Genomic DNA, 22,841 nt, shown 5'->3' on the forward strand with positions numbered 1-22,841 from the left:
GAGGGAGTGACTACTGATGTGGAACATCTATCTCCCATGTTGGTAATGACCAGGTCTAGGATATTGGAGCCCCTGGTGGGACAATTTATTAGCTGATCCAGGGTGGTGGAATTTATGAATTCCAGTAACCATTGGGAAAAGGTGTTGGTACCCGAGTAGTTTTCCCAGTTAATGGCAGGATAGTTGAAATCACCCAGTATTAGGGTGTTTGGTTGTATCTTAATATTTTCCAGTATGTTTAGAAAGGTGTAGTGAGAATCTTGGGGCGTGGTGGGGGATCTGTAGCAAGCTACAATTTGGATTACAGTCTTACCTAGTGTTAGTTGCACCTGGAGAATTTCAGATGCATTGTGTTGGGTAACTAGCCTGGAGGTGTGAATATCCTTGGTGAATATGTCCATTCCTCCACCTTTAGTGTTTCGGTCTTGGTTTGGCAGCCGAAAAGTGTGGTAAGAGTTGTAGCCTGGTATTGCAGGGGTGCTCTCTGGAGCCTTAAACCAGGTCTCAGTTACTGTACAGATATTGATGTTCTCCATTTTTATGAGTGCCTCGAGAGAGTGCCTTTTGAGGTTTAGACTTGTAGCATTACCTTCAGATTTTGCATGCTTTTATCTGTTACAGTGGTGGTTTTGTCCGTTGAACCTTGCCTAAAAAAGGCACTATAGGAGTGGCAAGAGCTTTAGCCAGTAACCTGAATCCCAGGGGTGACAGGTGCAGACCATCTCTGGCAAAGCATCGTGGTTTGTCGATCATGGGGTCCCAGGCAGACAGATACTGGATCCCCTTTGAATGACACCAGAAGCTAAGCCAATTGTTGAAGTCAGTCATTTTGTCTTTATACTGCGGTATCATTCTGGGCAAAGGCAGGATGCTACTCAGGGGTAGGGTCATACCTGCCTGGGCCACATGATCCAAGAGCTCTTCCATGTCTCTTTTCATGTAGTCCAGGGAGGTACGTCTCAAGTCATTCACTCCAACATGGACAATGACAGAGTCGTATTTGTACTTGCTGTTGAGTGACTTGAGTGCATGCGTTATGTGACAGATCCTGGTACCCGACAGGCAGCTGACTGTAATTTTCTCTTTGTTCAGCCTGGTGAGAGGGACATCAGTGTGCCTGACTATAAAGTCACCTATGACTAGTGTTGGGTATGTTGTCTTGCCTTAGGGGTTGTTATTGGGCAGCAAACTGGTGTTGTGAGCTATGTGTCACTTTGGTTGTGACTGGTGTTTGTTTGCATTTCAGCTTCGGAGGTCCTTGTTGCTTGGGCAGGTTAATGTTAAAGACCTTCGCATATGTGGGTTTAGTGTTGCTATGTGTGGGTGTTGATGGTGTGGGTTTTGAAGGGCTATCTGTTGCTTGAGGTGTAGTGCAAGTGTTTACCTTCTCCTCTTGACTGTCTAGTCCAGTCTTGGGTGAAGAGAGCTTTGCTTCCAGTTTGGCTATATAAGTGCATCTCTCACAGGTTCTAGTGTTGGGTGGTAGGAGGAGAGGGTTGTCTGTGTACATGAGGCAGTTGTTGCATTGCCCCAATATGCCCAGATTCACAAGGTGGACAGGAGAAATCACCGGAAGCTGACCCTTGGACATGCCTGTTTAGGTACTTTTTTTGTAAAGTACAAGAGCTGTTTTCCCTTACCTTTGCAAGGTACTTTGCAATTATAGACTGATTAGTACCTACAATTAATTTCTCCTTATTAACAAGGAGAGTTGAGTGCTTGTATCAGTTTAAGGCTTCCTAGTGCTTTCCAGCAGGCTCTAGAGCAAGTGCTAGTCACAGGGGTTCAGATTTTTTATCAGCCTTATTAACCTAGATATTATAGCACTGTCCTGTAATGCTATAATGCTTAATGACCCTAGATATTATAACACTGTATTGTAATGTTGTAATGCTTAATGCCCATAGATAGTATAGCACTGTCCTATAATATTTAATGCCGCAAGATATTATAGCACTGTCCTATAATGCTTAATGACCCTAGATATTATAACACTGTATTGTAATGTTGTAATGCTTAATGCCCATAAATATTATAGCATTGTCCTATAATATTTAATGCCCCTAGATATTATACCATTGTACTATAGTGCTATAATGTTTAATGCCCATATATATTATAGCACTGTCCTATAATGCTGTAACACTTAATGCCCCTAGATATTATAGCACTGTCCTATAATGCTTAATGCCCCTAGATATTATAGCACTGTCCTGTAATGCTATAATGCTTAATGCCCCTAGATATTATAGCACTGTTCTATAATGCTTAATGCCCCTAGATATTATAGCACTGTCCTATAATACTATAATGCTTAATGCCACTAGATATTATAGCACTGTTCTATAATGCTATAATGTCCCTACATATTATAGCACTGTCCTATAATGCTGCAATGCTTAATGCCCCTTAATATTATAGCACTGTTCTATAATGCTTAATGCCCCTAGATATTATAGCACTGTCCTATAATGTTGTAATGCTTAATGCCCCTAGATATTATAGCACTGTCCTATAACGCTAAAACACTTAATGCCCATAGACGTTCTTGCACTGTCCTATAATGTTATAATGCTTAATGCTCATAGATATTATAGCACTGTCCTATAATGCTTAATGTCCACAGATATTATAGTATTGTCCTTTATTGCTTAATGCCCCTAGATATTCTAGCACTGTCATATAATGCTATAATGCTTAATGCCCCTAGATATTATAGCATTGTCCTATAATGCTATAATGCTTAATGCCACTTGATATTATAGCACTGTCCTATAATGCCCCTAGATATTATAGCTCTGTCCTATAATGTTGTAATGCTTAATGCCACTTGATGTTATAGCACTGTCCTATAATGCTGTAATGCTTAATGTCCCTAGATATTTTAGCACTATCCTATAAAAATAATACCGTTGGGGAAGAGGGTGGCAAAGTGGAACACTTTTCTATATTTGTTTTATGCTAAGATAAATGTACAGCTTTCAGACCCCACACTAAGAAAGTTATTTTTTGTAATGATTTAATTAGTTCTGTATTATAGGTTCATAGATTGGTACTAGGCTATCGGCCCTAGGACCTATACAAGCCTAGCTATAACAATTCCCTGGCTATTTCTTCCCACACTATTTACTTCCTGGACCCCTGTCTAGCAGGGCAACTGCTAGATGAGGGCTACATTTATGGTAAAAAACAATCTTTAAAGGATTATGCCTAAACTGTAACAGCAGGGATGTATAGCAAATAAATCTGCAATCCATGCAGTATAAACACAAAATATAATCACAGTAAAGTAAAAGGCGTGACAACTTGCCTTATTAATTATTCAAGAGCCCCTCCTTTGTTTCTTCATTAATATTCATGGCTATGAATATTAATATATGCAGCTGAAAAAATGGTAGGGATGCATTTAATTGCCGGACTGAAGGAAGTGGCAGAAGCTGTTACCAGTACAGACTGAGGTTCTAAAAGTTGTTTTATTTTACTATGTGGAAATCTGATATCTGAACAAAGCAGCCTTCACTGCAGACTGAAACAAGATCAGAAGAACCATGAAGCTGGAGGTGAGAGACACACATATGTACTTGGTGCTCTTTGGGAAGTTATTTTCTGTGATTGTAGCCCAGCATTCTCAACAGAAGCAGCTTGTATTTAACACAGCAGTAAGAGAATGATTTAAGGTTATAACCATAAAACTGGAAGTAAGGGGTACTTAGTAACCACACTGCTGCTGTCAAGGGAACTGCTGTTCTGTGAGTATATTTGGTTTGTGATGATTGTCTTGTGTTCTGTACAATAGTTTTAAACTTCCTTGATTTTGACATAATTTTATTCTGTCCTCCCTTAAGATCAATAATACTTTGGTAAAAAGGTTGCAGATTTTTTTTGTAATGATTTAATAAGTTCTCTTTTAAATACAACAATAAACGTAGATGAGGGCTAAATTTTAGGTAAGAAAATCATTAAAGTATTATGTTTAAATTGTAGCAGCTGGGAAGTATAGCAAATAAATCTGCAATCCATGCAGTACAAGGACTGAGAATATAATCACAGTGAAGTAAAATGCATGCCGCTACCTACCTTATTAATTATTCAAAATTCCCTGCTTTGCTTCTTCATTAATATGCATGACTATGAATATTAATATAGTGAGTTGAAAAAATGGTAGGGATGCATTTGTTTACCGGACTGCAGGAAGCGGCAGAAGCTGTTACCAGTACAGACTGAGAGGTTCAGTTTTAAAAGTTGTTTTATTTTAGTACATTGAAATCTGATGTATATGAACACAGCAGCCTTCACTGGACATTGAAATAAGATCAGAAGAACCATGAAGCTGGAGGTGAGAGACACACATATGTACTTGGTGCTCTTTGGGAAGTTATTTTCTGTGATTGTAGCCCAGCATTCTCAACAGAAGCAGCTTGTATTTAACACAGCAGTAAGAGAATGATTTAAGGTTATAACCATAAAACTGGAAGTAAGGGGTACTTAGTAACCACACTGCTGCTGTCAAGGGAACTGCTGTTCTGTGAGTATATTTGGTTTGTGATGATTGTCTTGTGTTCTATACAATAGTTTTAAACTTCCTTGATTTTGACTTATAATTTTATTCTGTCCCTCCTAAAATCAGTGGAACTTTGATAAAAAGGTGGCAGATTAAAACCTACAAACAGTAACATGAATTATAGCTAGAGACAACTTTTCCTTCAGAAAATGTGTTGATTAATGCACTCTTATTTTACCAACTTTCTGTGTCAGACATACTAATTTTTCCTGATTTGAAGCCTGTGTTTGAATATTTTTGTTTTTCCCTCTGATTCTGGTGCTGGAAGGTTAAGAGCTGTCACTCTGTACAACAGCAGTTTGTATCCCTGAACACAGCAGTCCGTACCAGTGAGTAAAACTGGATCAGAACCACACATTTGGAAGTTAGGAATGCTGTAGGACAATGCTCTGGCTCATAGGTATGTTGTTCAGTTAAGGAATGTAGATACAAATGGAGCAGTAGGGAAAAGGTAAATATCCATTAACTTTGTTTTTTACCGATTCTCTCCCTAGCACCGGCTGTAGTGCTGGGAGATTGAAACAAGACACCGGCTTTAAATATATGAAATTCAGAATGTGCAAAGAGCTGCAGAATTATTTGTTTTTTGTGAATGTGTGTGTATACATATGCATGTATAAGGGATAAGTGTGTAGTGTGAATATATTAAAAAAAAATCTTTGTGTGTGTCTCTCTCTCTCTCTATATATATATATATATATATATGGGTTATCTTCATTTGATCAAAATTTCATTTGATCGAAAACCAATATTCAAGACAAATAACAGGGATGTGTGTCCCCCCCCCAAAGTTGTGCAACCCTGGAGTTGGAATATATAGTTAGGGGGGCACGGCCTCCCCACATTGGGGGTGTGGGGGGGGGCACAGGCCCCCTCCTATTTTTGTTCAAAATCTGTACTTTTTATGTTATTTTCTTCTTTTGAAGGAGACTAGGTGGAGGGCTTCCCACACACACACACCCCAATGTGGGGCGCTGCGCCCCCCCCTTACTATATATATTCCAACTCCAGGGTCGCACAACATTGGGGAGGGAGACCAATCCCTGTTATTTGCCTTAAAGTGTACTGAATTACTGGTTGTCAGTGAAATGAAATTTCGATCAAATTGGTTTCAGTCAAATGGGCTGTCGATCAAATGAAGGTAACCTCTATATATATATAGATATATTTAGAGTCTCAAAATCTTTTTGGTATGTAATACCATGATGAGAAAGGACCCCATTCCTAAGTCATAGTATGATAAAAGTTCATGAAATTAATATTGTTGGTACTTCCTTATTATAGCAGCCTTGACGAAATATAAATTGGGCTTGGCGAAATGGCTAGGGTGGTACAGTTCAGGGATTATGCATGTTATATATATTGTATTGCATGTATTCATTTCATTATTTGTAAGTTTGGATGCCTCTCTCACTGATAAAAGATCATAATGTACAGCAGCTGCTCCTGACAGAAACACTGACTGCTGAAGTTGACGTGGGAAGCACTGTCACATTCCTGCTTCTAAGTTAAAAAAAGAATAAAAAAAAACATTTTCTGTGTGATTAGGAGAAAGGCAAGCAGGTAATAAATGTAAGGCAGGATAGGTATTATAAAGCATTACAATTGTAAGACTCTGCAGTCACCTGCTACTGAAAGCTATAATTGCGGTAAAATTATTCAGTTTGTTTCATGGTTCCATCTTTTCCTTTTTGGCTGTGGACTGCTAATGATTACATTTGCAAGTTCCATACTTCTCAACTGTCCAGATTTTTTTCTGAATGTCCAGATTTTTGGACTTGTATTTTGCTGTGCTTCTCCTGAAATTGTTTTTCTGCTAAATGGTTAATGCATCAGCTGTTGAAGTTACAAAATAATGGCAGACATTTGACTTTCTAACTTCATACCTTTCAGAAAATTCAGTGTAATACAAAATCTGCTATTCTATCATCTTTGTAAGTTTGCAATCTCCCTGTTTACTGGGTATGTAATTATATCACCAAGGCCTCTATAATAAGGAAGTACCATATTGTTTCAATCTTTGAAGTACTCTACGCAGCACCCATAATGTGCCCAGTAATGATGCCTTCTGCAATTCGTACGGAATTACATCTATTTGTAACATATCTACATTTTTTATTTTTAAGCCCCATTGCCTCTACTACTATTGGAACTGTCTGGGTGTCTTCTCTCCACATTGCTCTCATTTCTGCCTGCAAATCCTGATATTTTATGACTTTGTTCCTCTCTGTATGCAGGACACTATAACCCCTGGGTGTGGTCATTTCAAAGATCGGCGCTGCTTTTGTCTTTTCATGCACCATTATATCTGGTTTTCTTGTGTGTGTGTGTGTGTGTGTGTGTTGTGTGTGTAACAACAGTTGGTCGATTCCTGTTTTGTCTAACCTGCACAAGTGCAAGTGTTCAAATTTACGAATGCCACAATGCATTTGCGCACCTGTCCTCAGCATTCTGAGTACAGATTACGATACAGTGCAGATCGGGAAATTACCCCTTTCCCCACTACAGTGCGATCTCTGAGTTGGAATATATTATTTGCAGGGGGTGTGGGGGTGTAGCCCCCCTGAAGAAAGATGGCATTCCCTAGTGTGTACTAGGGACCTGCTTAACTGAATGTCAAAAGTGTGAATTCAAAGATGTTGCTGTTTACACTTCGACATTCTGACCTACTTGATATTCTAAACTTTGCACATCTGATTCGCAGATCTGGATATAGAAGCATGTATATACATACATACACACGTGCATATATGTGTGTGTGTTTGAAAAATATATATATATATATATATATATATATATATATATATATATATATATATATATGTACGTATATACCTATGCATAGACAAATGTATAAAACAGAACATTTCAGTTGTTGTTGTTGTGTCTTTTCGGCTTTTCCCAGTTAGGGGTCGCCACAGCGGAACTCTGGTCCGCTAATGATTGGTAGTTGAGTTTTACGTGCCGAGTTACCAGCCCTGACGCACAACCTTCAACGAAGGTATGCCCATTCACTCATGTCAACACACAGAAAACGGTCTAGATGAGAATTGAACCGGACAGCGTCTTACTGTGAGGCGACAACGCTACCGCAGCACCACCACCGCGGTAACAAAGAAAAATTGTTTTGCTACAGATTACAGTGTGTCTAGAATACCATTATTTTATACGTTTACGTTCTTAGAATGTAAGAGTAAGGCAAGAAAGGGAATAAAGAAATAAGTAAACAATATGGAGGAAGGGAATTTATTATCAGCGTTATTTTTTAATGCGATCAAGTCTGGATTTTTTAGTGTTATTTTTAAAAGCTATTTAATATTTCAGTATCTTTATTAACAGTTTTCACTTGTGCTCAAAACAGGTAACTCTTGTATACAGTATGCAGATAATTCCACTCTTCATCTGTTTGCGGGTATCCTCGCCCATCTTGAAATAACATCACAACAATCATTCAGCTTCAGAGAGAGTTGGTTCCGTAACTGTCCACTCTTACTTCTCCCTGTTTTTTTTGAAAATGGCATACCCTTGTTAAAAACAGCTTTAAAATGTCCTCACTAACTATACTGAAATTTAAGTTGTCTCAAATACCGAACCACTAGGTGTGACAAGAGATGATACCCTTAAGTTTGATCTTCACATACATAATAGAATTGTTTGAACTTGTGGCAATTAGTATGTGGCACAAAGCAGCCTTCCTGTTTCCTAAATATTTGGATGGACGTATTTATGGACCTCAAATCCTGCACTGTTACTAGTTTAGCTACAAGAGCTCTGAGTTTAAAACTGCTGTTTGCATTGATTTTTGAATTTTGTGCATTTAAAGTTTGGCTATTTCCATTACTTTTTCATTTTGGTATTATTATTATTATTGTTGTTATTATTGTTGTTATTATTGTTATTATTATTGTTTATTGTTATTATTGTTGTTATTGTTATTGTTTATTATTATTGCTATTGTTTTTGTTATTAGCATTGTTATTGTTGTTATTATTATTGTTATTATTAATATTATTGTTATTATTATTTTTATTATTATTATTGTTATTGTTGTTATTATTATTATTAATATTATTGTTGTTCTTGCTTTTATTATTGTTATTATTGTTATTGTTATTTTTATTATTGTTATTATTATTATTATTATTATTATTATATTACAGTTTGTTGTATATTAAACTTCATTTCATTGCAAAGCTTTTTTCTTAGTCTTAATTTCATTGCCAAGGTCCATTAGGAAACATTCATTTAGCATTCATTGAATGAACAGGAATATTGCATGTCGCTAATTAGTGGGAGGAGCTGAGAAACCATTTTCTTATTTAAGGTATTCACATACATTCCTCTTTGGCTACAGGAGTTCTGAGTTGATCTGTATTGATTTTTGAAAAATTTTCCCACTCACCCATCCAACTCTTGTGCTTTTAAACATGGTGCCTTTTTAGCTCCCTACCTCTACTGTAAATTAGAGTTTGCAAGCCCCTCCTGGACACTGGTAGCTCAAGCTGAATGTACTGGAGTCACTTATAGTTCACCCCAATACCATATTCATGGGTGATTTCAGCTATCCCAGCATAAACTGAGATACACAACCCACTAACATGCAGGCTGAAAGATTCCTGGATTTTGTCAATGGAAACACCCTGGAACAGCCAGTATGCACACCTTCTAAGGGTGAGATATCCTGGATCTCTCTCTCTCACTAATATGAGAGAACATTGCACTCCCCCTTGTGTAATGTCCTCACTAGTCAGATGAGAGCACAAAGCAGTAACCCTTGAAATAAATATAAAGGCTGAACTCCCAGCAAACCGCCGAACCTTTAAGAACTTTTCCAAGGTTAAATGAAAGTATAAGTTCCAACCCCCTTCCCTGAACTCAGAGAAAGTACAGCTGTGTAAAATCTTACCATAACAGTAGATCTCCTTGCCTTCACCGCTGCAATATTCCTTATGAATGGGATTCCCTCACATGAAGCCCATCTGTCTGGCCAGTTTACAAAAGTCTACCTTTGCTTTAAGGTATGCTCAACATCACCTGCGCACTCCTTGCGTAGGGTAGGGCATAAAGGTGACGTTCAGGCATACCATCCTCAGAACTGATTGCCCCAGTAGGAACAGCAGTCCAAGGAAACCAATGAGAATCTGCACAGCCAGGAAGGGAAAATACCAGGGGATGGAGGGAGGAAGTGAATACTGCAGCGGTGAAGGCAAGGACATCTACCGTTATGGTAAGATTTTACGCATGGAAGAATAGGCCAAACCAGCATTAAGCAACTCACACAAATAAGAAAGAACCAAAGGAACATGGCCAGGCCACGAGAAAGACACCAAATAGAAAATGTCTTTCATTCAGATAAGTAGGATTTCTTAGGCGTAGGCCTCCTGGCCTCCTACAGGACCTGCAGCACATCCTCAGAAAAAAGATGTCTATGAGGACTCAAAACCCTATCACCCACAGTGCCGGTTCATAGGTAAGTACTAAGCTATCAGCCCTGCCTAGCCAAACGAGTTCCCTGGTTTTCGCCACCCAAGAAAATTATTTTCCTGTGCTCCTGTTGAGCAGAGCCACAGCAGTGATTCCCAGGGTGAATTTCCTATTACCTATCCAGTTGTCAAGATTTCTCTTAGAGGGCTAATGAGGAGCTTTGCTTGACAAGAATGGGCAGCCTATTCCAGAGCAGGGGAAGTCTCTGGGACAGGAATATATCCCTCCAGCATGTTCTGTTTATTGTGGTGACAAGTTTTAGGTCCCTGGAGCGTGTGGCTCGGAGGAATTGGGATTTCTTTAAGTGCAGCATGTCCATCAGATCTGGGTTAGACATGGCTTTGTACGTTGGACAGAGATCACCTCGGAGTAGGCGATATGTGACAGAGTAAAGCTGAAGTTTTTTGAAACAGTCGGCATATGGCATCTGTTTCAGGCCGGTAATCCCCTTATTGAGGTATTTCTGTGGCCTTTACAGCTGTTGCAGATGTCTTGTGAGGTATATGCCAAATGGGGCATTGTACTCTATGATGGAGCTAATAAGGGATGTGTAGAGAGGAATGATGACCTCTCTTTTTCTAGAGGATAACCCCTTTGTGATGAGGTGTGCCACGTAGAAGGATTTCCTGACTACTGTGGTGATGTGATTATCAAAGGAGAGACTACTGTGCACCTGTGTCCCGAGGTCTCTTATCACACTTTCGGTGTTTAGCAGGCTATTGCCTATGTGGTAGTTTGTGGGTACGGTATTTTTCCCAAAGGGGATGACAGTACACTTCTTGGCATTGAGCTTTAGGTCATGACTTTGACACCAAGCATCAGTGTCAGTGAAGCCTGTTTGTAGAATGTCCACATCCTTAGGTGAATTGATTATGGCTCCTACTTTGCAGTCATCTGCAAATTTCATTAGCCAGAGACCAGCTGTATTTGCCTGGACATCAGAGAAGTAGATACCAAACAGGAGAGGACCCAGGACCGAACCCTGTGGTACTCCACTTGTCACTGGTCTGAAGTCTGATATGGAGTCTGCTACTTTCACTGTGTGGGTTCTGTCAGTGAAACACTTGGCCACCCATCTTCTGACATAGGGATTTATGCCTAGTCCAGTGAGTTTATCTATTATACCAGGGTGGGGGATGGTGTCAAAAGCCTTGGCAAGGTCAAGATAGGCAGTGTGCACTACCTTACCCTCGTCTACGGCTCTAGTGATTGCTTCAAATGAAGTCAGTCAGGTTTAGGAGGCATGAGCTACCCTTTACAGACCCAAACTGAGTGGGGTCCAGAGTTTGGAGGTTACCTATGTCTTTGTTTATAAGCTCTAGGATGATGTATTCCATGGCTTTGCAGACCAGGCTCGTCAGGCTAATGGGGTGGTAGTTCCCAGGGTCTGTGGTGGCACCCGCTTTGTGGAGTGGGATAACTGTCGCTGTGTGCCACTCCTTAGGCACGAAGCCTGAAGTGAGTCTGTGGTTCAACATAGTACTTGGGGTGTCAGTTCATTCTGTAGTTCGTGCAGAACGCAGCCTGGGATGTTGTCTGGTCCCATAGATGCTGTGATCTTGGTTTTGGAGAGTGCGGTTTTCACCTGTGTAGCCATGATTTCAGGGGGTTTGCAATCATCCAGTAGGGGGATGGGCCCTTTGGGGGGCGAGGGTGGGTGAAGTTAGCACTGAACCTATCTGCCAGGATGTTGGCAATATTAGTTGGTTCGGTAAATGTAGTGCCATTGTGCTGTAGTTCAGAGCAGATCTGAGTGTTGCCAATGAGATTCTTGACACAGTTGTAGAAGGCTTTGTGGTTGTCTTTAGAATCCAAGGTGATTTTATTTTCATAACTAGCTTTGGAGAATTTTATGAGGGATCTCCGCTTCTTGCTGAGGCTGACCAGGGAGTTCCTCCAATTGTGGGATTTTACTCTTTTCTGCAACAGTTTCTTCCTTCTGTTGTAGAGCTTTTGTATGGCAGGGGACCACCAGATTGGTGCCCTTTTTCTGGAGGATAGTGTCTTGGTTCTGTTGGGGATGGCACAGTCCATGTACTTGTGTATGTGCTTATACAGTGCATTTGTATGTGATTCAGCAGTCGTGCTACTATTTTCCATCTGTGTGGGTGTCATGATGTTTGCCACTTCTCACTTAAGAAGCATGAAGTTGGTTTTGGAGAAGTTTTTTACGGTGGTTTCCTTAATGGGGAGGGGGGGGTGGCATATGGATGTCTAGGGTGATTAGCTTGTGGTCGGACCTGACCAGTGAGGAGTTGACCTCTGGCATGGAGCATCTATTACCCATATTGATAATGACCAGGTCCAGGATGTTGCTACCCCTGGTAGGGGTATGGACAATCTGGTCCAGGGCAATGGAACTGATGAATTCCAGAAACCTTGGGCAAATGAGTTGGTACACGAGTAGTTTTCCCAGTTAATGGAGGGGTAGCTGAAATCTCCCCAAATTAGGTTATTGGGCTGTATCTTAATATTATCCAGTATATCGAGAAACATGGAGTGGGCGTCCTGGGGCTTGGCGGGGGATCTGTAACACGCTACAACCTGAATTGCAGTCTTGATCAGTGTTAATTGTACTTGGAAAATTTCAGAGGCATCATGTTGAGCAACTAGCCTGGAGGTGTGGATATCCTTTATGAATATGGACACGCCTCCTCCTTTAGTATTTCGGTCCAGGTTGGATAGCCAAAAGGTGTGGTAAGAATTGTAGCGTGTTAATGCAGGGGTGCTCTCTGGAGCTTGAAACCAGGGTTCTGTCATTGCACATTTGTCGATTGTTCTCCATCTTAAGGATTACCTCGAGTGTGTGCATTTTGAGGTTTAGACTTCTAGCATTGAGTAGCATTACCCTTAGATTACGCTTGTTTATGTCTACTATGGTGGTGCGTTTGATGATTGAGCCTTGCCTAAAAAAGGCACTTTACTATAAAGGGCAGCAAGAACCTTATCCAGTATCTGGAATCCCAGTGGTGACAGGTGCAGACCATCTCTGGCAGAACATCGTGGCCTGTCGATCATGTCATCCCAGGCAGATAGATACTGGATCCCCTTGGAATGACACCAGAATCTTGGCCAATTGTTGAAGTCACTCATTTTGTCCTTGTACTGTGGCATCATTGAAGCGTGGAGAGGTGGGGATAGATGAAAGACCCCTCGTCTTGTGTGAGGAGATCCACCCTGTGAGGTAACTTGTGATGAGTGCCCCTGGCTAGATGCAGAAGTAGAGGGAATCAGTGCTGTCACAGCCAAAAGGGAGTCACCAACAAGATTTTAGGAGTATCCTGTTGAACCTTGAACAGGACTCTCAGAATGAGGGGATGGGGAGAGAATGCATAAAGAAACATCCCCTTCCAAGAAAATGAGAGGGCATCCACCTTCCATACCAGAGAACCTGGGACTCTGGCACAAAACAGAAGAAGTTGTCTGTTCAGAGGGGAGGCAAAGAGATCTACTTGAGGAGTACCCCACTCGTGAACAATGTCCAGAAAGACATCCTTGTGAAGCATCCATTTGTGGTATTGAGTTAAGGACCTGCTCAGACTGTCTGCCACAACATTCCGATCTGAAGGAATGCAAATTGCCTGAAGAGTCATACGATATTGGATAGCCAGATTCCATACCAGAAGTGCCAGCCACCAAAGACAGTAGGATCTCATACCTCCCTGTTTGTACATGACTGTGGTATTGTCTGTGAATACCTTGAGAGGCCCTGCAGAGAAGAGAGGATGAAAGGCCTGAAGAGCCAGCAGAAGAGCCCTCATCTATTTGATGTTGATGTGCTGCTTCCACTGACGAGGTCTCCACACTCCCTGAACCCTCAGGGAGCCAAATGTTGCTCCCCAGCCCACATCTGAAATGTCTGAACAGATCCTGAGAGGGAAGTGGAGGCTGAAAAGGGAGCCCTGGATTCGGAGACGACTGCTGAATCCACCACAGAAGTTTTTTCTTGAGACACGGGAGAAGAGGAACAGGAAAGTCTGCAGGATGCACATGCTGAAGCCACACAGACTTCAGAAACCACTGGAACTTCCACATGTGGAGTCTGGCAAGAGGGAGCATCAAAATGGTGGAAACCATGATCTCCAGAGCTCTCAGAAACTCCCTGGCTGTAATGCAGGTCAGGGGAAGAAGAGTCTGAAAGAAAGAAATGAGAGTTAATGCCTTTGGAGGAGGCAAGGATGTCAGCATTGGTACTGTTTGAAACCTGCAACCCAGAAAGAAATGATCCTGAGAAGGAGTCGGGGAAGACTTTTTGAAGTTTATTGTGAACCCCAGGCTTTGAAGAAGAGAAATGGTAAAAATGAAGATTTTTGCAAAAGGACCTCTGGCAAAGATGCCTAAATCATCAGGTCATACAAGTAAGGCAAGATTTGGATCCCTTGATGCCTGCAAAAGACAATATCACAGGAGCAAGACATTTGGTGAATACCCTTGGGTCAGTAGAAATGCCAAAGGGCAAAGCACAGCACTGAAAATACCAGGAAGCAACAGAGAAATTCAGAAATCTCCTGAAAAGAGGATTGGTCAGAATATGGAGATAAGCATCCTTGAGATCCAGGGACACCAGAAAGGCCTGAGGGAGTAAGAGAGGAAAAAGGGACCGAAGGAACAACATCTGAAAGGAAGGCACCTTCAGAAAGGTGTTCAGATGGGAGAGAAGGACAACATCCGAAAGGAAGGCACCTTCAGAAAGGTGTTCAGATGGGAGAGAAGGACAGCATCTGAAAGGAAGGCACCTTCAGAAAGGTGTTCAGATGGGAGAGAAGGACAACATCCGAAAGGAAGGCACCTTCAGAAAGGTGTTCAGATGGGAGAGAAGGACAGCATCCGAAAGGAAGGCACCTTCAGAAAGGTGTTCAGATGGGAGAGGTCTAGAATAGGTCTCCAAGTACCTTCTTTTCTGGGCACTAGAAACATTCTGAAATAAAACCTTTTCCCCCTTTGGGACACAGGCACTTCTTGAATAGTACCCTGAGACAAGAGGTCCTGAAGAACCTCTGGGGAAAAAACGAAACTGTTTCCGAGGAGGCTGAGGAATGCCCATAAAAGCAGGGCAGGAAATCCAGACCATGAAGTACCCTTGCCAAATGATCAACAGAATCCAAGAATCCTGGGTGATTCAGAGCCAAACGGGAAGAGAAAGGTGAAGAGAGACAGGAATGTGGCCGGGAATGGGTGGATAGTCACAGTACCTGGTTTGTCAGGAAAGGAAGGCTTAAGAATCCCTGCAGTCTGAGTGGCCTTAGCAGGAGGAGTCCATTTACTATCCTGTTTACCTTTAGAAGGAGGCCGAGATTGCCTATGAACAAAGGCTGGCTTAGAAGGGTAGTTTTGCTGAAATTTAGGCACACAGGAAACAAAGACATGCTTAAGCTCCTGTAAAGTCTTCCCCTTGTCCTTAAGAGACTTAAATAAACCAGCAGCCACTTCACCAAACAAAAGAGTATTATCCAGAGGAGCAACCATTAACCTAGCCTTAATATCATTGGGCAAAGGTTGAAGCCGAGGCTATGAATATCTCCTCAGAACCAAACCAGAAGCAGCAGCCCTAGAAGAAGCATCTGCTGCATCATAACTACATTTGATAGAATGACGAACTACCTAAGAGGAAGTCCCAAGCAGGGCAAGAGCAGAAGATTTGCTGTTGGAGTCTGGAAGATCAGAAAGAACCTGACAAGCCTGAGAAAGAACAGCCAAGACATACCTAAAGATATGGGTCAGATAATTAATAGCCCTTAAAGCTGGGATAGTCTAAGAATAAACCTTCTTACCCAGCCTATCCAGGGTTCTACTGCCCTTGTCAGAAGGCAGTAACTTGGATGAAGGAAGCAATTGGGATGGCTTATCAGAGGCTACAGACACCAAAGAGGTGTCAGCAGCAGGACGTTTAAACAAAAAGGAATAATCCTTGGGCACCTTGTAAAACCCATCAGACTTCCTGGGAGCAGGGGGCAGAAACTCCAGCACTTTAGAGGCAGTGGAAAATATCCAGTAAAGCAGGCAAGACAGGAGGAATGCCCGCAGGTTTAGGAGAGTCCATCTGCAGTAACTCATAGTACCTCTTATGGATATCCGAAACCTGGGCACAATCGCACTTAAAATTCCATCATCCTAGAGACCTTGTCCCCAAAGGAAATTTCCTCAGAAGGATTATCTAGAGTATGAGAATCCTCCTCTTCATACCTGTAGTCTAAAGTTGAAGGGATCTGGGTAGAATAAGCAAGGGAGTCATCAGAATCCACCTCAGAATGATGCAGTTCTCTTGGCCTTTTAGAGGAAGAGGAGGACCAAGGTGGAGCAGGAACTGAAACCCCTTGAGGAGGCCACAATGACAGTAAAGCATTAAACAACCCCTGAGTAAAGGCCTGCCACTCACTTTGTGGATCCCTAGGAGCAGAAGAAACATGGTTAGTTGTATGTTTCTTTTTTAAAGGGACAGCTGTCCTAGAAACCTGAGAAGGCCCAGACTCGGGATGGCATTGCACAACTGCAGTAGGAACCTCTTCCCTAAACAGAAATTGCGGAACCCCACTAGACCCCTTGGAAACAGTCAACTATGGTTCCCTCAGAATGCCCAAAACGGGCACCTGCAAAGCCTCGTCAGTCGTGCTACCCACCAGATCCTCACCAGCCTCCAACTCAGATGCGGTAGAAGAATCAAAACAATCTGGTGAGCCTCTGGGTACATAATAACCACAGGAGAAACTCCTGGCAGAGGCTGGACAGCAGAAGGTTCTGGTCTTACCTAATGCTGTTTCTTCTTCCCAGACAGCTGACCCTCAAGGCAGGAAGTTCCATCCAAAGTATTTGCAGCAAGAAGCCTAAGATGCTGGTTCTCAAGGTACAAGGAAAGGGAAGAAAGCCGACTACAAAGAGTTCTGGGCACAAACGCCCGACAAATGGAACAAGATGTGTGGTCGTGAGCAGCACCAAGACAAAAAAGACACTTGTCATGGCGGTCTTTATGGGGAATCAGTCTCCCACACTGGCATTTACCCTTCCTGGATGACATTAATCCCAAACAGAAAAAGTAACCAAAAACCCAAATGGGTACTTATCTGCAGCTGTGAGGACCCCAGCAACCAGGAGTAAGCACAGAAATGCCAACAAACAGAAAAAACTGTAAAAAAAAAATAGATGTATGCAGCAGAGTGTTCGGACTGGCAGCAAAGAAGTTCTGAGGATGGTACACCTGAACTTCACCACTATGCCCTATCCTGCGCAAGGAGTGTGCTGGTGACATTCAGCATACCTTAAAGCAAAGGTTGACATTTGTAAACAGGCCCTCAGATGGACTTCATGGCAGGGACTCCCATTCGTAAGGAATGCTGCAGCAGTGAATGTAAGGACATCCGTGTCCTATGATGAAGTGTTTATGGAAAACCTGTACAAGCATGTAAATAACTACAAAGAAACAACAGTACCAAGCCAAACCAAAATAAACCTGCAACAAACTCCAGAACCAAGCCTCCTTAGTAGACCCCCCCAGTTGTACCCCCAGTATAAATAGGTTGTGCAAGAAAAGAAAGTAAGAATATCCTGTCCAAAAATAGGAATGGCTGTTGCCCTAAAGAAAAACTCCCTCATCAGTCCCAGCAAGCAACTCTGGGGACTAATCAAGTCCACAAAAGCTAACTTTGAGGCAAAAATAGACTCCCATGCTAAGGATAAGCATAAGGTATTTTTCAGTTATGTACACAACCTCAAAGGGATCACCCAATAGTGTGCTGAACTAGTAGTAAATGGAGCTTCCTATACTGAACCAGGCGGGATAGCAAATTTGCTGGCTAATAAATTTAGCTGCAATTCATCCCCATCACCCCCACTTTCCCTCCAGGAGATACCTTCTATCATTTCTCGCCAAACTGTCACTAAAGAACAGGTACTCACTGCACTCAGAGCTGAAAATACTGCATCAGTGGGTCCTGATAATATCTCAGGATGCCTCCTAAATAGCTTGAAACACAGTTTGTAAGGCCCACTAGAATCTCTTTTCAACCTCTGCCTCCAGACAGGCTTCCTCCCTAGGGAATGGATGACTTCAACTGTCATCCCTCTGTACAAAGGCAGACCATCAAAAGACCCAGGGAACTACATGGGTTTGGCTAGCCTTCTATGCAAGGCCATTGAAAGAATTATTGTAGACCTGATAAACAAAGACATAGGAGATTTTCAAACACTGGACCCATCCCAGTTCATTTTTGTCAAGGGCAGGTCATGCATCCTAAACTTGATGGACTTATTTCAGAAGGTCACTAGAGCCATGGACGAGGCCAAAATAGTGCATACTTCTTCACCTGGCAAAGGCATTCGACACACTACCTCACTTGGGTATTATAGACAAGTTCATAACTTTAGACAAAAATCCCTATGTAACCTGATAGCTAAATGGCTCATAGATAATACACATGAAGTTAGAGTTGGTGAATCCACCTCCACCAAGAGGCCTGTTATCAGCGATGTCCAACAGGGCTCGGCACTGGAACCTCTCCAGTTTGGAAAGTACTTCTCTAAAGTCAATGCAAGTGAGAGGTCCTTTGAATTACCAAATTTGCTGAAAACTGCAAACTGGGTGCAGTCATTGAATCCCCCAAAGATTTAAATATCCTCCAGGAAGTTCTGACCCAGACAAATAACTGGTGCTAGAACTGTGGCCTAAAATTCAATGCAAAAATGCATAATTATACCCTTTGGATAGATGACCACCTCTGCAAATTACAACATTGATAACAATCCTTTAAGGGTAGGCCCAGTGGGAAGAGATTTGGAAACTCAGGTTGATAGTAACCTGAACTTTGATTACCATGTGTCCATGGTATTTTGAAAACCCTTCTACATGGCCCATCTTGTAAGGCCATGGCATCCAGATCTAAGAAGATCATGGTCCCACTATACTCATCCCTCATTAGACCAATATTCAAGTACAATGCACTGTTCAGCATGTGCCTGACCAGGCATTTACAACAGCTGGAGTGGCCATAGAGGTTTCTCACTAAAAGAATACAGGGTATACATAATATGTGCATTGAGGAATGTCTCAAAGCTCTGTCCCTGTGCTCCATCTCCTATAGACTACTGAGAGGCAATCTGTGCCTAACCTACAAGTATACCTCTCAACCTCTTGGCATAAGAAATATGGACAAAGCATGATATAACGTGGGGATAAAGGGGCAAATATAGGGACACATTTTAAATATTCTTATAAACTTAGAAAATTGCTAGAGTAACAGATTTTGTGTTAGCATGCATTGTCTGAAGGACATGAAGTCTGCAACTCAAAGGGATATCATTATTTAGTGACTTTAATTCTCAGATCATATAGTGATTTGTCAGAAAACCACAAAGTGTATGAGGAACAGGCCAAAAATAAGAAGCAAAAAGGTGGACATTCTACGAAAATCTGGACAGTCTCCGATTCCGACCTGATAGATCTGCTACATATTCATGAAACAAACAGCTTTAGAATTACCCGAACTAATAATTTAAACCTTGTCTGTGACAAAACTAAACATAAAAAAAAAAATATGAGCACTTCAGGAATCAACACTCAGTTGGCAGAATGAATCCTTTTAATAAAGTCACTCCAGAAACAATGATGTACAGGAACACTACACACACAAATGCCCACAACTTAAGTAGTGTTTTCATCAGAATACTGACTTCATCAGATCTGCGGTGGTGGTGCTGAGGTAGCGTTGTCACCTCACAGTAAGACGCTGTCGGGTTCGATTCTCAGCTAGAGCGTCTTCTGCATGGAGACATGCGTGAATGGGCATACCTTCGTTGAAGGTTGTGCGTCAGGCCTGGCAAGCTGGTATGTAAAAATCAACTGCCAATCATTAGCGGACCGGAGTTCCGCTGTGGCGACCCCTAACCGGGGAAAGCCGAAAGACACAAACTGACTTCATCAGATGATTCCAATTACATAAACAAAACATGTGGGAGGGACAGGTATGTGTCTCAGAGATTTCCCTTTCTCTGGTAGAGACTCTCCAGTCATGTGCAACAGAGGTCAAACACAGTTTGGACCAATAGATGGGAAATTGTAAATTCAACCCTGAGTTGTCACCTGTGGCCCTTATGAACAGGGGAAGGTTGTAGATGTCTTAAGGTGCAGGCATATACAAAGCCATTCTAGCGCATGTACATTGATAATTGGGGAGGAATGAATAGCTAGGATTAAAACTGCTTTAGGGCCATCTGCTTAGTAACCTCCTATAATCCTATGAACTGATAGATAGATGGAAATTGTATCCCACTGTAGTCGTAAATTTGTCAGGTGGGATACCAGATGTGCATCATTACCACATATGTATGTATGTAAGAGGTTATACCCTGCACTTTAAGAAAGGTCCAGAAGATGGCTTCAAATTTTGAATGCATGGAAATCCTCCATATCCACATATTCATGATATCTTTTGGATCATCTGGTGGTTATTTATGGTTACAGTTTGGCCGTAAGAGGTTAAGGCCAATGAAAACTACTGCTAGGGTTATAACCAACAACTGTCACACCTAAATACACTGTAAACTGTCAGTTACAGACAAGGTTATAGTCGCTGACTTCCTAGGATTTCACACACTCCTTTCTGAACCCAGTGCCCTGTAGTGCAACCTTACCTGGAGTAACTGATGCGGTTGTTTTCACATACCTCTCGTACTCTTAGCTACTCCTTCTGTAACCATGATAAAACCTACTCCTTCATCTCACCATCACTCTTAGCTACTCCTTCTGTAACCATGATAAAACCTACTCCTTCATCTCACCATCAGTCTTAGCTACTTCTGTAAGCGTGATAAAACCTACTCCTTCATCTCACCATCACTCTTAGCTACTCCTTCTGTAACCATGATAAAACCTACACCTTCATCTCACCATCACTCTTAGCTACTCCTTCTGTAACCGTGATAAAACCTACTCCTTCATCTCACTATCACTCTTAGCTACTCCTTCTGTAACCATGATAAAACCTACACCTTCATCTCACCATCACTCTTAGCTACTCCTTCTGTAACCGTGATAAAACCTACTCCTTCATCTCCCCATCACTCTTAGCTAATCCTTCTGTAACCGTGATAAAACCTACTCCTTCATCTCCCCATCACTCTTAGCTACTCCTTCTGTAACCGTGATAAAACCTACTCCTTCATCTCGCCATCACTCTTAGCTACTCCTTCTGTAACCGTGATAAAATCTACTCCTTCATCTCGCCATCACTCTTAGCTATTCCTTCTGTAACCGTGATAAAACCTACTCCTTCATCTCACCATCACTCTTAGCTACTCCTTCTGTAACCGTGATAAAACCTACTCCTTCATCTCCCCATCACTCTTAGCTACTCCTTCTGTAACTGTGATAAAACCTACTCCTTCATCTCCCCATCACTCTTAGCTACTCGTTCTGTAACCGTGATAAAACCTACTCCATCTCCCCATCACTCTTAGCTACTCCTTCTGTAACCGTGATAAAACCTACTCCATCTCCCCATCACTCTTAGCTACTCCTTCTGTAACCGTGATAAAACCTACTCCTTCATCTAGCCATCACTCTTAGCTACTCCTTCTGTAACCGTGATAAAACCTACTCCATCTCGCCATCACTCTTAGCTACTCCTTCTGTAACCGTGATAAAACCTACTCCTTCATCTCACCATCACTCTTAGCTACTCCATCTGTAACCATGATAAAACCGACTCCTTCATCTCGCCATCACTCTTAGCTACTCCATCTGTAACCGTGATAAAACCGACTCCTTCATCTCGCCATCACTCTTAGCTACTCCTTCTGTAACCGTGTTAAAACCGACTCCTTCATCTCGCCATCACTCTTAGCTACTCCATCTGTAACCGTGATAAAACCGACTCCTTCATCTCGCCATCACTCTTGGCTACTCCTTCTGTAACCGTGATAAAACTGACTCCTTCATCTCGCCATCACTCTTGGCTACTCCTTCTGTAACCGTGATCAAACCGACTCCTTCATCTCGCCATCACTCTTGGCTACTCCTTCTGTAACCGTGATCAGACCGACTCCTTCATCTCGCCATCACTCTTGGCTACTCCTTCTGTAACCGTGATCAAACCGACTCCTTCATCTCGCCATCATTCTTAGCTACTCCTTCTGTAACCGTGATCAAACCGACTCCTTCATCTCACCATCACTCTTAGCTACTCCTTCTGTAACCGTGATAAAACCGACTCCTTCATCTCGCCATCACTCTTAGCTACTCCATCTGTAACCATGATAAAACTGACTCCTTCATCTCGCCATCACTCTTAGCTACTCCATCTGTAACCGTGATAAAACCGACTCCTTCATCTCGCCATCACTCTTGGCTACTCCTTCTGTAACCATGATAAAACTGACTCCTTCATCTCGCCATCACTCTTGGTTACTCTTCTGTATCAAACCGACTCCTTCATCTCGCCATCACTCTTGGCTACTCCTTCTGTAACCGTGATCACACCGACTCCTTCATCTCGCCATCACTCTTGGCTACTCCTTCTGTAACCGTGATCACACCGACTCCTTCATCTCGCCATCACTCTTGGCTACTCCTTCTGTAACCATGATCAAACCGACTCCTTCATCTCGCCATCACTCTTGGCTACTCCTTCTGTAACCGTGATCAAACCGACTCCTCCATCTCCCCAGCACTCTTTCCCGTCTCCCATTTTTATTTTTACTAGTTGAAAAGTCTCAATAACTCTCACCCAAATGACAAATTAAAACTACCACTCCACAACCAAAATCACTCTCCCCACCATGCATCCTCTAAAATGTCTCTCCTCCAAGA

General features: G+C 42.1%; 1 protein-coding gene across 2 annotated transcripts in view; it reads left to right on the forward strand.

The window, feature by feature from the left end:
* The first annotated feature begins 3,435 nt into the window (after positions 1-3,435).
* The window catches only part of LOC122788430 (oocyte zinc finger protein XlCOF6-like), a 436,284-nt gene continuing 416,878 nt past the window's right edge, over positions 3,436-22,841 (forward strand). The window contains exon 1 of one of the 2 annotated variants that reach the window (XM_044055497.1): positions 3,436-3,560. In XM_044055497.1, the coding sequence (XP_043911432.1) occupies positions 3,549-3,560 (12 nt within the window). In that variant the 5' untranslated portion in view covers positions 3,436-3,548. Of the gene's footprint in view, positions 3,561-4,199; positions 4,337-22,841 lie in introns of those variants that run through there. The other variant, XM_044055498.1, reaches the window with a different exon arrangement.

The sequence above is a fragment of the Protopterus annectens genome, chromosome 13.part0 (genome assembly GCF_019279795.1).
Source record: "Protopterus annectens isolate FY-2018-M chromosome 13.part0, PAN1.0, whole genome shotgun sequence".
Classification (NCBI taxonomy): Eukaryota; Metazoa; Chordata; order Ceratodontiformes; family Protopteridae; genus Protopterus; species Protopterus annectens.